At 43.3% G+C, this 13,585-nt stretch overlaps 1 protein-coding gene across 3 annotated transcripts in view; it reads left to right on the forward strand.

The window, feature by feature from the left end:
• The window catches only part of SDCBP (syndecan binding protein), a 129,069-nt gene that overhangs the window by 71,907 nt on the left and 43,577 nt on the right, over window positions 1-13,585 (forward strand). Inside the window, exons 4-5 of one of the 3 annotated variants that reach the window (XM_030214767.1) lie at window positions 126-238; window positions 5,792-5,950. In XM_030214767.1, coding sequence (XP_030070627.1) covers window positions 126-238; window positions 5,792-5,950 — 272 coding nt within the window. Of the gene's footprint in view, window positions 1-125; window positions 239-5,788; window positions 5,951-13,585 lie in introns of all 3 variants that reach the window. The other 2 variants (XM_030214760.1, XM_030214752.1) reach the window with 2 other exon arrangements.

A 13,585-nucleotide genomic window follows, 5' to 3' on the forward strand; every position in this document is an offset into this window, starting at 1 on the left:
GTTAAGGGTAAAATTTATTTGCAGCTTTTTGATGATTATCAACAAGCATGTTAACTGAAAGCTTGAATATTTGTTCTTTTTCTGAATAATTAGCACATGCATTGAATTTCTTGTTTTGCTTCCAGCAGGCTTGTATCCCAGGTTGTATCCTGAGCTTTCTGAATATATGGGCTTGAGTCTTAACGAAGAAGAGATACAGAAAAGTTTATCTGTAGTTCCAGCTACTCACTATCAGGGGGTAAGCAATGTTTTATATAGAGATATTTTGAGCTACAGTTGATGAATTATGCAGGCACTGCTGGCCTTAGTGTTCCATATAAACATATCCCAATGAAATGCTGGCCATACAAACTTAAAATCACTTAAGAAATAATAGTAGTAATAGGAGAAGGTGGGAAAGTCTGTGTATCTTAACACTCGATCATACCATACAGGAAGTGCCACATGCTATGATTGGCAGCCTAAGTGGTATTGGTGACAAACTAAATCCCAGATTGACTCCTTTAATTTGGTTATGCTTTTAAGTGCAGTATCGAGGTTCACAAAAATAAGTAGCTCACAATTACTGTATACTGTGCTATATGTCCTCTATGCCAAGAGTACAACTACAAAACCTTCATATCATTCTAAAGACTGTCATAATCTTTGTGCCAAGGATACCCAATTTCTTTCCAAAATTTAAATAGAAAAAACATCAAATGCAGTTGAAAACCTAGCTTAAATAAGATGCTGTAATTTATTTATTTATTTATTGTATTTGTATCCCACATTTTCCCACTTCTTTGCAGGCTCAATGTGGCTTACAATGGTGGTAATAGATTAGAACATAATCACTTATTGTTACATAGAGATGTGGAATAACATATTAGAAGTTTAAGGCAAGCAGATATTATAAAAGTATTTGCTTATTGTTAAAATAGAGATTTTGAGATATATAGTAGAAGTTTAAAGCAAGCAGATATTATAAAAATAGTTCTGAGTAAAGGCGTGGGAGATGTATACAGACCACAAGAATTGTGTGTAATGAAATCCAAGGGTCAGGAGAAGCTAATAGGGAGTGGTGATGGGGGGGGACACAGGATGCCTCTGAAAGCACAGTTAGCACTAAGATGAAGTTCAGAGGGACCATAAGTGGTAGCCATGACTATACATCAAGACCCAAGGAGATATAGTTCACCACAGGAAAATCCTGCCAAATGAGTCGTCTTTGACTGGGTGACCAAAGAACTGGATGAAGGGCATGCACTAGATGTAATCTACTTGGATTTCAGCAAAGCTTTTGATCCAGTCCCTCACAAGACTCATGGATAAGCTGAGAGGACTGAACTTGGGACCCAAAGTGGTGAACTGGATTGGATAGGCAAGAGAGGGTGGTATAAATGGAATATGCTTGGAGGAAAATAAAGTGAGTAGTGGAGTGCGTTAGGGATGGGTGCTGGGGCCAATTCTGTTTAATATATATGTGAGAGACCTTGCTGAAGGGTTAGAAGGAAAAGTTTGCCTTTTTATGTAGGATATGAAGATAGCCAATAGAATGGATACCTTGGAGAGAGTAGAAACCACGAGAAGGGATCTCCAAACGGAAGAATGGTCAGGGGTCTGGCAGTTAAAATGTAATGAAATGCAGTGTGATGCAGTTGGGTTCTAGAAATCCAAAAGAAATGTACCAGATAGGAGGGGAGAGATTGGTAAGCTCGGCTCGGGTGTCCGATGTTCTCAAGGTGACAGAAGAATGCGACATGGCAGTGACTGCGGCTATATGGATGCTAGGCTGCATAGAGAGGAGTATAACCAGTAGAAGAAAGAAGGTGTCAGTTCCCCTGTACAAGTCATTGGTGAGGCCTCACTTGGAGTATTCAGTTTTGGAGACCATATCTTGCTAAGGATGTAAAGAATTGAAGCGGTTCAAAGAAAAGTGATGAAAATGGCATGGGGTTTGCATAGCAAGAGGACGAGGAGAGACTTGCTGACCGGAACATGTTTGACGGAAAGGAGAAACGGGTAATATCATACAAATATTTCAAAGACATTAATCCACAAATAAACCTTTTCCAGAGATGGGGACATGAATTGAGGTTGAAAGTGAGCTGGCTCAGGAATGTCAGGAAGTATTATTTTCACTAATAGGGTGATAGATATGGAATGCCCTCCCGCAAGAAGTGGTGGTGATGCAAAAGGTAACAGAATTTTTAAAAAATGTGTGGGATAAACACAAAGGAATCTTCTTTAGAAGGAATGAATAAGCTTAGTGGAGATTAGGTAGCAACACTGATAATTGGGAAAGAAAGTCAGTACTGGGCAGACTTCTACAGTCTATGTCCTGATCATGGCTGAATAGACTTGGATGGGCTGGAGTGGAGCTTTTCAGGGCCTGTGGCAACTTGAGAAATTTTAGAACAAGGACAGTGCCGGGCAGACTTCTACGGTCTGTGCCCTGAAAATGTCAAGGACCAATCAAGATTAGGTAAACTCAGTGTGATACTTCATATGTATATCTTGTTGAGCAGACTGTCTCAACCTTTTATAAGACAACCCCCAATATTTTAATTCTAGGCCAATCTAAAGACTCATTTATTTCAAACTGCATGTGGTTTTAATAGTTTGGGGAGAGGATTGACATCACCAGTAAGCTATTTGTCTTTGTGTATGGTGCTTTCTTGGTGTGTTTCCTTTTTTATAGTGGAGTTCAATTTCTGTTTTTATACCTTTTTATAAGAAGACCCCCAATATTTTAATTCTAGGCCAGTCTGCTCAACAAGATAAACTCATTACATATGGAGTCTGGTAGATTTATAGTAACAGTGATTTGGGGTAGAGTCCTCTTAGTACTTGAAATGTAATGTAGAGAGGTGTGGTAGCCATGTTAGTCCACTTTTAAAGGTAATCAATAGAAATAAAATAAAACATGGAAAATAAAATAAAATGATACCATTTTTATTGGACATAACTTAATACATTTCTTGATTAGCTTTCGAAGGTTGCCCTTCTTCGTCAGATCGGAAATAAGCAAATGTGGTAGATGACTATATATATAAGTGAAACATCAAAGCATTTCAGTGACAATCTAACAGGGTGGGGGCGGGTAGGAGATATGCATGGGAACATCAAAGCATTTCAGTGATAGTCTACCAGGATGGGGGTGGATTGGTGAGAGGAGGGTGACAAACAGAGCAATACAACTTTATGGTTTATAATGGGCTAGAAAACCCAGATCCTTGTTAAGCCCTGTCTATTGGGTGTCAAAATATTCAATCATTTTGACTTCAAAAGTCTTACGTTCCTGTATTTAAAAGTTACCTTTCAGGATTCTTACTATGAAGTCACTGGTACAGTGTTCTTGTTTTGTAAAATGCTGTCCCGACACCCTGTTAGATTGTCACTGAAATGCTTTGATGCTTATATATATATATATATATATATATATATATATATATACATATATATATATACATATACATATACATACTGTTATCTACCACATTTGCTTATTTCCGATCTGATGAAGAAGGGCAACCTTCGAAAGCTAATCAAGAAATATATTAAGTTATGTCCAATAAAAAAGGTATCATCTTATTTTCTTTTCCATGTTTTATTTTGTTTTATTTCTATTGATTACCTTGAAATATAATGCAAATGGTTTTGAAGTTGGTTGGGTGGAAATGCTTTTGAACTTCCTTAGTCGATAGATCAGCTGCACTGCGGTGTTTTGTATGAGTTGTAATTTGCTGAGTAGTTGTTGTTTAATCCAATGTATAAAGAGTTGCAGTAATCTAAGTTGGATAAGATGAATAATTTCACCAGTATTGAGAAGAGAGATCTATGGAAGCATGGTCTTAGTAGCCTCAACTGTCGCATATGGAAGAAGGATGTCTTCCAGACTTTGTCAATCAGAGATTCCAAGGATAGCGAGGAGTCTAAGCTGACATTTGGCTACTTCGAGGTTTATGTCATTGGGTAAGGTCAAGTTGGAGGGGATGTCATTTGGGTAGGTAGAGAACCAAAGTATTTTTTCTCTTGGATTGGTTCACTTGGAGCATTTGATCAGAGGTCCAATCGTGAATATTGTTCATTGCATGGTAAATCCGGTCATATGTTTCCTTTTGCATGGATCCTACAGGAACTAGCAATAGGATGTTGTCGGCATACGAGCATAAGTGTTTGCCTTCATTTAAAACTATGTGGGATAAGGTGCTCATATAAAAGTTGAAGAGCAAGGAGGATAGTGGGGAGCTCTGAGGCACACTGCATAGTGGTACCCAGCTAGTGGACATTTTTCCCTCTCTCCATACCGTGTAGGATTGGTTTTTCAGGAAGACGCTGAACCAGTTCAAGATGGGACCGGATAGCCCTAGGTCACCGAATCTAGTCAATAATATCTCGTGGTCCACAGTGTGAAAGGCAGCAGATATATCGAATTGGAGCAGGATGGTCTGTTTCTAGCTAAATGCTCCCTCACAATGGAAGTTAGAACCAGTAAAAGTGATTCCTTGCTGTATAGGGGTCTGAATCCAAATTGCATGGAGTGGTAGCAGCTGAACCTCTCTGTGTTTTGCAAGTTGGTGACTGTGAAGAAAGTGTGTTTTAAGCCTGTAAAATGTATTGGATATTTTCCTGTCTTATGTTCTGAATTGAATTTCTCCTGTTTGGCCAGCAGATAGATAGATGGTGCATGTTTGTTTAAAGCTGTTTACAGACTTCTCTTTCTTTTAGTTAGCACATAGAAAGTGCCTTACAGGGATGTAACCATTTTTTTTTTTTTCAAATGTTGTTCTGGGCTCTGATTGGCCTGGAGTTTGAAATTACCCAGCAGTTGCTGGCTATTGCTTCAGTTTCAGCCCAGGATGGGGGAGAGAGCTGTTTGCTGAAACCCTGTAAAAAAACAATTGTGTTTTGATAACTGGTGAACAGCTATATGTCTTGATCTCCCCAGGTACTGTTTAGGAAGTAAATAAATGTTTAGTGTTATAATTGATTCATATTTCAGTTGCTGTTTGCACTTCTTTTGGTTCATTGTTCAAATTTATTTTAAAGAGAATAAACTTAATTGTTCACCCTGCCTGTCTGGACTGATAAAGATTCCTGGTGGTTTGTGTGTTGGGTCTGTGAGTGCTTTCTGGGAACTGTGGGACCACTGGGATTGTGGCACAGTAACCTAGAAATCACTGGGGATAATTTGAGAGCAGAAGACTCGTCAAGAGGTGGTTGTGACCCAGTCGGTGGGAGGAAGGTGCTAATGTAGAGCAGATTCTAGTGTAGAGCACAAGTGGCAGGTTCAGGCAGACATGAGCTGTGCTGGGGATAGACCCTCTTAAGTGGCTGTAGGGTAACCCCGGGCGGGTGGCTAGGTGTTTCGTGACAGTGACCAACTAGGGTTTCAAGCAATTTGGTGAGTAGGAGAACTCCAGCTGTGGGTCTGAAGTTAGCCACAGAGAATAGGTCTAATTTTTAGGCTTTGGGGATGGGAGTGAGAGCGATGCGACCCATCTCTCTAGGAAGATTATTACCAGTAGGTAATAATAGATTATTACTAGTAGGTTGTTCAGAAATAGGGCAAGCCATGAGAGTATCGATGTGGGGGGATTAGTGAACAAGGTAGAGGAGCAAGTCAACTTTCTTATATACAGTACTGATTCTGCTTTTGAAAAGCTAAAGAATGTCTTTACTCGTTGGTTAAATAATGTTGGACGTTGTAAAGAAACTTAACATCCTAACATTTCCTGGCAATTCAGTTATATCAAAACATAACTGTGCAGTTTCCTTAGTGAATATATATATATTTTTAAATCAGCAGCTGATTTCCAGACCACCTGCAGTGAATCACATGGTGGCCCCTGTAACTGGAAATGATATTGGATTGCGTAGAGCAGAAATCAAACAGGGTATCCGTGAAGTAATCTTATGTAAGGATCAAGCTGGAAAAATTGGACTTCGACTTAAATCCATAGACAATGTAAGTGCATTGGAAGTTTAATTGTCATTTGTGTTTTTGTAGAGTTGTACACAGTTCTCTAAATGAAGTCTCACCACAGATATATACAGACACAGTCTCCTGCTTTTTTTCCACCGTCATCATTCCTTTCCCTATGTACCCAAGCATCCTTGGCTTTTTGCTATCTCTTTTTCTTATCTGTTTCGCCAGTGTTAAGATCACCAGGTACAATCATCATGAAGTCACACTTTTTTTTTTTCAATTACACAGAGTACTTGACCCTGTAGGTAAAAGAGCAATCACACCACTCTCCAGGTTCCTGGCAGAATATTGCCGCTATCCAGCTAGTGCAACCACTCACCAGTGTATCCAGATAGTAGGTGCAGCAACAATCTGGACACCAGCATTGAATATACAGATTGGTATTGAACCATGTCCTTAAAGGAATAAGTGAGGGATGAATGCATTGTGGCATGTAGATGATTTTATATTATATTTTACCATCTATTAGCATTAATCATTAGTATAGCCTATGTGTACGCTTGTAATAGCATCAATAAGGGGTCCTTTTACAAAGGTGAGGGGGGAAAAGTGGGCTTAGCTCACCCTTGTTGCATGCGCTAAGGTGACTTTCTACTGCTGTAGTGAGGTGTGGTAGCCGTGTTAGTCCACTTTTAAAGGTTATCAATAGAAATCAAACAAAATAAAACATGGAAAAGAAAATAAGATGATACCTTTTTTTATTGGACATAATATATTTCTTGATTAGCTTTCGAAGGTTGCCCTTCGTCAGATCGAAAATAAGCAAATGTGTTAGTTGATAGTATGTATAAGTGAAGCATCAAAGCATTTCAATGACAGTCTAGCAAGGTGGGGGTGGGTAGGAGGTATGCATGGGTACATCAAAGCATTTCATTTCATTGATAGTCTAACAGGATGGGTGTGGGTAGTTGAGAGGAGAGTGATAAACAGAGCAATACAACTTTATGGTTTATAATGGGCTAGAAAACCCAGATCCTTGTTAAGTCCTGTCTGTTGGGTGTCAAAATATTCAATCATTCTGACTTCAAAGGTCTTACGTTCCTGTATTGTTTTAAAGTTACCCTTCAGGATTCTTACTGTGAAATCACTGGTGCAGTGTCCTGGTCCTGTAAAGTGTTGGCCCACAGGGGTGGGAATCTGACTGGCACCAGCTTTCTTCATGTTATGTCTATGTAAATTGAATCTTGTCTTAAGCATCTGGCTTGTTTCTCCAATATAGCATCCTTCGTTACATTTTTTACACTGAATGATATATGCCACATTGGAAGATGAGCATGTGAAAGATTCCTTAATGTTGAATGTTTTTCCTTTGTGAATGACTGTGGGGTCCTGTGAAATGTTTTGGCATAGCTTGCTGCTGGATATGTTACAGGGAAACGTGCCCTTTTCTTTTTCAGTCTGTGTTGGGAGTTTACTTCTGATTAGCTTGTGTTTTAAGTTGTGTGGCTGTCGGTAGGGCAGCACTGGTGGGGATGGGAATATCTCTTTCAGTAATTCATCCTCCTGGAGTAGAGGCTGTAGGTCTCTTATGATTTTTCTTATTTTACTGCAGTAGTAAAATGGCCAATTTCCCATTTTTCTTATTAATGGCCATGCATCCATTAAAACAAATTAGTGTGTGAGCACTTACCGACATTTATTTTGTAAGTGGCAAGGGCTCATTTACTAATCGTGCACTAATCAGCACGTGGTGCGCTAACTGATCAGTTCGGCACACCCTCTCTCTACCCCTTGACATGCCCCCTCTGTGAAAAACCTGAAAATATTTTTAGCGCATGGTGTTCACTAACCTCAGGCTATAACTGCAGGACCTCTTTCAGTAAGTCCTTTTAAGGTGCGGAAAGCATGCACTTGCACTTACCACAGCTTAGTAAAAGGACCCCGAAATGTTTGATTATGCATTTTGTGCAGTAGCAATTCCTAAACCTGCCCAATTGACTTCAGTTAGTTGAGTTTTCAGGTGTCCACAATTCATAATGAATATGCATGAAAGAAATGTTCATCCTTTGGGGACCCAGAAAATGACACATTTCTCATTTATGTTTGTTGTGGATATTCTGGAAAAACTTACTGTCTGTCAAATTTTCTTTTCACTTAGTTTATAAATTGCTTTTTAATATCCACAACGAGAGACACAATACTCAAGTACAACAATCCATCATGAAGTGAAATATTCAGGTAACATAAATGGAGTCAAGTAGCAAAGAAAGCAATAAACTTTTTACATAAGAACTGTAGTAGCAGAAATACCTTGTAATAAGGTCTAATTCAAGTTGTGTTTTAAAAGCATGAAAAGCAATTACTAAAAAAAAAAAAAAAATTACATTTTATATATTAAAGTCCTGATTTTATAATGGGTTTTGCCTTTATGAGAAATCTAAAAAGGCATCTATTTTATAAAGGCAATATAGATGCTTATGTGCCTTTTTATAAAATACTTCCCAGAAATGCCTATACCACACTGTTCTACCCCCTCCCCTCACAATTTTTTTTTTCAGTTTTATTTCATGTATTCTCAGAGGACAAGCAGGCCTTCCTGTTCTCACATGTGGGTTACGTCATCTGACTGAGCCCGGTGTGGACACTGACTAGCTTACAGTGTAGGCACATGGGCTGGTGCCTTCCCATCCAATGCATGAGCGGGTCCTCCAGTCTTCTTTTTTTTCCATGGAGCTGAGGGGATGTGCTTTGTGTTCTTTCCCTCATGCTGGCTGTAGTTTTCAGTAAGTGCCTTCCCATGTAGGTATTCCTTTTTTTTTTCTGTTAAGTTTCCAGTTTTACTTTCCTGTTACTTTTTTTTTAGTTCTTTTTTCGGCATTTTTAGGTTTCCTCTCTTTTTATATGAGTGGCTGTGTGGTTAGGGCGCAGCCCTGTCCTCAATTTGAATACTCCCTCTTTTTTGCGGCTCAAGTTTGAGGAGTTTATTGTAGCTGAGATTTTTTTCAGTGTCCAAGAAGACCATCCCCCCTCCCCCCCCCCCCCCCCCCCAGTTGCTTCAAGTGGTGTGCCAAATGTAGGTGCGTAATTTCTGTCATGGACCCGCAGAATTGGTGTATTGGGTGCCTTGGGCCAAATCATGACCCCGCTCTTTGTGATCTCTGTATATGGAAGTGATAACCCAGAGGGTATGACTGGCTCTAAATTGTGGAGCAGCTTGCCTGTTGAACTTTGTTCTTTGTAGAACATTGCTCAGTTTAAGAAAGAACTGTTTATATGGGACATGCAGGTTATGAACCATAAAATAACTTTACAGCAGTAACAGAATTATGAGCAAAGCCTGTGTGAATAGGCTATGGACAGGTTAAGAATCACTGAGAAGCTAAGTCATAAGAAATTATACAGAATGAGAGTCTCATGTCAGCTTGCTCCTTCTGTTGGAGATATGGAGTCCTAACAAAGATATGTGTGGCAAGAGAATACTATAAGAGGGGAAATTTGCTATTGACCATGGAAGCAGATAATGGAGACATAACTTTAATTGCTGGGAAGATGGTTTTTGCAAAGTAGGATAACTTTATTGACCTTACTTATTATCAACAAATATGTTATGAAGAACTTTGCTTCTGTAAAGATAGAATTTGCTAGAATGGGCTGGAATATGAGAGAAATGCTGACTTTGTACTTCCAATACTAGTCTATGGGAGAAAAGGGTATAAAAGGAGAATTACGGATGGAGGCATTCAGAGAGCCTCCACTCCCTTGAAATTTGGCCATCCCTGTGGGGGGGGGGGGGGGGGGCAGTTGAGGACGTCTAAAATGATTGAAAGAAGGACGTCCACGCCCTCGTTATGCCTCCGCTGACACACACATACCTCCACCCCCCCCCCCCCCCCCACAGGGACCTGCATAGTGCCCCCACAGGAATGGCCAAATTTCAAGGGAGTGGAGGAGTGGCCTAGTGGTTAAATCACGGGTCTAGCAATCCAGAGGTGGCCGGTTCAAATCCCACTGCTGCTACTTGTGATCCAAAATCCAAATAAATAAAAGGGGGTGTTGGAGGCATAGCAGTCATGAGCGTCCTTCTCGCAGACATTCACATTTTGGATGTCTTCAACTGCCGTCGCATGGATGGAGGCATATCAAAGGACGTCCTGAACTGCCGTTGAAGGAACGGAGGCATAGAAATATCCAGTGTACCTGAATTTCTCCAAGGACAAGCAGGCTGCTTGTTCTCGCTTGTGGGTGACATCCAACGGCAGCCCCAGGACCGGAGAATCTCCCTAGCAACAAAAGTTTGCTAGCCTCGCGATTCAGTGCGCACTGCGCATGCGCAACCGTCTTCCTGCTCGAACGCGAGCGTGCTCGTCAGTCTTGTTTTTTCCGCAGCTCGGGACACTGCTTTGCTGCGTCTCTGCCCCAGAGACCTCCTCGCTGCGGACTTTCCGTGTTTTCGCCGGTTTCGGCGCCTTTTTCCGAGTCTACTCGGTTTTTTCTTAAAAAAACAAAACAAAAAAAACTTAAAAATAACTTTCCTTTATTTTCTTCTTTCTTTCCGCTAAGTTTCGTTTCTTTTTCGTTAGCGGCCATTTTGGTCCCCCGTGCGGGTCTTTTTTTTCCCCTTTTTTTCTTGGTGTTCCTTTTTCAGGCATCATCGCGTTCAACCTCGCCGGCGTGATTTTTCCGCCCATGTCCGCGAAGCCTACCAGCGGCTTCAAAAAGTGCACTCAGTGCAGCCGGACAATTTTGCTCACTGACAGATACGTCTTGTGTCTTCAGTGTTTGGGAGCTGATCATCGCCCCAACGCCTGTACGCTGTGCCTCCAGTTAAAGAAGAGGACCCAGGCGGCGAGACTAGCTCAGTGGAACGTTCTGTTCGGAGCTAGGTCTGGTTTTTCAGTATCGATGGAGCCAGCGGTACCGAGGTCGTCGCAGGTATCAATGTCGGTATCTGAGAGTGCATCGACGTCCGGAGTGCAGGTAATGGCTGTCCAGAGATCCCACGCTGGTAGCAGTGAACCATCGAGTGGGTCTCCACCTGCCTCGAGGGCTCCTGTTCTGCAGGCCCCCCGGGATCGACCTCCTTCGGACCCAGCCCCGAGGAGACATGTGGATTCCACGTCTTCCTCTTCGGTACCAGAAGGCTAAGAAGCATCGTCATCGGTCACCCTCCCGACACGGTACCGAGAGCTCCTGGAAACCGAAGGATTCGGCTCCCGAGAAGTTCCGACGCCGGGAGGATCGCTCGCCCTCCATTCAGGAGGTGTCGGTGCGCTCTTTTCCGGACAGCCCGGTACCGCCTCTGCGCCCCAGGCAGGTTCTAGCATCGTCGCCTGTACCGGCTCCTTTGCCTTTCTCTACAGCCACTCTGAACGAGAGCCTCAGGGCCATTCTACCAGAGATTCTGGGAGAGCTGTTGTGACCATCTCCGGTACCCTCGGTGCTTGCGCTGTCGGTACCGTCTGTTTCGGTACCGCAGGTGCTTGCGCCATCGGTACCATCAAGAGAGGCGACAGTAGGCTCATCGCCCGTGGTGCAGTGTCCGACGCCGGTACCACCTGCCACCCAGGTTGACTCCCCGCCGGCGTCGTTGGAGGAAGCTTAATCGCGTGCGGCACAGGAGTCTTCCTCTCGACACCGTCATGGAGGAGATCGTTCCTCGACGTCGAGGCGGGCCTGGCTTCAGACTGAAGTCCGTGAACTTATGTCTGATTCCGAAGGAGAGGACTCGTGGGAAGCAGAGGCAGACACCAGGTATTTCTCTGACGAGGAATCCTGTGGTCTTCCCTCTGATCCTACTCCCTCACCTCAGAGGAAGCTTTCTCCCCTGGAGAGTCTTTCCTTCTTCTCTTTTATTTGGGAAATGTCTACGGCCATTCCCTTCCCTGTGGAGACTGTGGATGAGCCCAGGGCTGAGATGTTCGAGGTCCTGGACTATCCATCACCTCCTAAGGAATCGTCCACTGTTACTCTTCATAATGTCCTCAAACAGACATTGATGATGAACTGGGCAAAGCCACTAACTAATCCCCACATTCCCAAAAAGATTGAATCCCAGTATCGAATCCACGGGGATCTAGAGTTGATGAAGACCCAATTGCCTCATGACTCTGGTGTGGTGGATTTGGCCCTTAAGAAGGCCAAGAGTTCTAGGAATTACGCCTCGGCGCCCCCTGGGCGTGAGTCTAGAACTATGGATTCTTTTGGGTGGAAGGCCTACCATTCTGCTATGCTCGTGCCCAAAATTCAGTCTTACCAGCTGTACACGAGCATTCACATGCGGAATAATGTGCGGCAGTTGGTGGACTTGGTTGACAAGCTCCCATCGGAGCAGGCCAAGCTGTTTCAGGAGGTGGTCAGGCAGCTGAAGGCGTGTCGTAAATTCCTGTCCAGGGGTGCTTACGATACTTTTGTTGTTGCATCTAGGGCTGCTGCTCAAGGTATAGTGATGCACAGACTCTCATGGCTACATGCCACTGACCTGGACAGTAGAGTCTAGCAGCATGTGGCGGATGCCCCTTTCCGGGGGGATAATGTTTTTGGTGAGAAAGCCAAGCAGTTGGTGGAGCACCTCCACCAGAGAGACACCTTTCGACAAACTCTTCCACCGGGCGCCTTCAGCATCTACCTCAACTGGTAGACGTTTTATGGGGGAAAGAGGCATACTCCCTACGCTTTTAATAAGCGTAGGTACAATCCACCTTCCCGACAGTCTGCTCAGGCTAAGCCCCAGCGCGTTCGTTCTCGTTAACAGCGTGTGCCTCAACAGGCCCCTGCAGCTCCCCAGCAAAAGCAAGGGACGGGCTTTTGACTGGCTCCAGTGCAGCATAGCCAAGATCAAAGTGTCTGTGCCGGACGATCTGCCGGTTGGAGGGAGGCTAAAATTTTTTCACCAAAGGTGGCCTCTCATAACCTCCAATCAGTGGGTTCTTCAAATAGTCCGGTTAGGATACTTCCTCAATTTGATATCAAAACCGCCAAATTGCCCACCGGGAGCTCAGTCCTTCAGCTCCCACCACAAGCAGGTACTTGCAGAGGAACTCTCCGCCCTTCTCAGCACCAATGCAGTCGACCCATGCCACCGGGGCAGGAAGGGCAGGGTTTCTATTCCAGGTACTTCCTTGTGGAAAAGAAAATGGGGGATGGGCCCCGAACAAATATCTGGTCCGAGAAAAGTTCAGGATGCTTTCCCTGGGCACCCTTCTTCCCATGATTCAGGAAAATGATTGGCTATGCTCTCTGGACTTAAAGGATGCATATACTCGTATCCCGATACTGCCAGCTCACAGGCAGTATCTTTGATTCCGTCTGGCAACACGGCATTTTCAGTACTGTGTGCTACCTTTTGGTCTCGCCTCTGCACCCAGGGTGTTCACGAAATGCCTGGCGGTAGTAGCGGCGTCTCTACGCAGACTGGGAGTGCATGTGTTCCCTTATCTTGACGATTGGCTGGTGAAGAACACCTCAGAGACAGGAGCTCTACAGTCAATGCAGATGACTATTCAACTCTTGGAACTACTAGGGTTTGTGATAAATTACCCAAAGTCCCACCTTCTTCCAGTACAAAGACTAGAATTCATAGGAGCTCTGCTGGATTCTCGGACGGCTCGTGCCTACCTTCCAGAGCAGAGGGCTGACCATCTCCTGGCTCTCGTCTCTTGGGTACGAGCCTCTCAG

Source organism: Microcaecilia unicolor, chromosome 1, assembly GCF_901765095.1.
Source record: "Microcaecilia unicolor chromosome 1, aMicUni1.1, whole genome shotgun sequence".
Classification (NCBI taxonomy): Eukaryota; Metazoa; Chordata; class Amphibia; order Gymnophiona; family Siphonopidae; genus Microcaecilia; species Microcaecilia unicolor.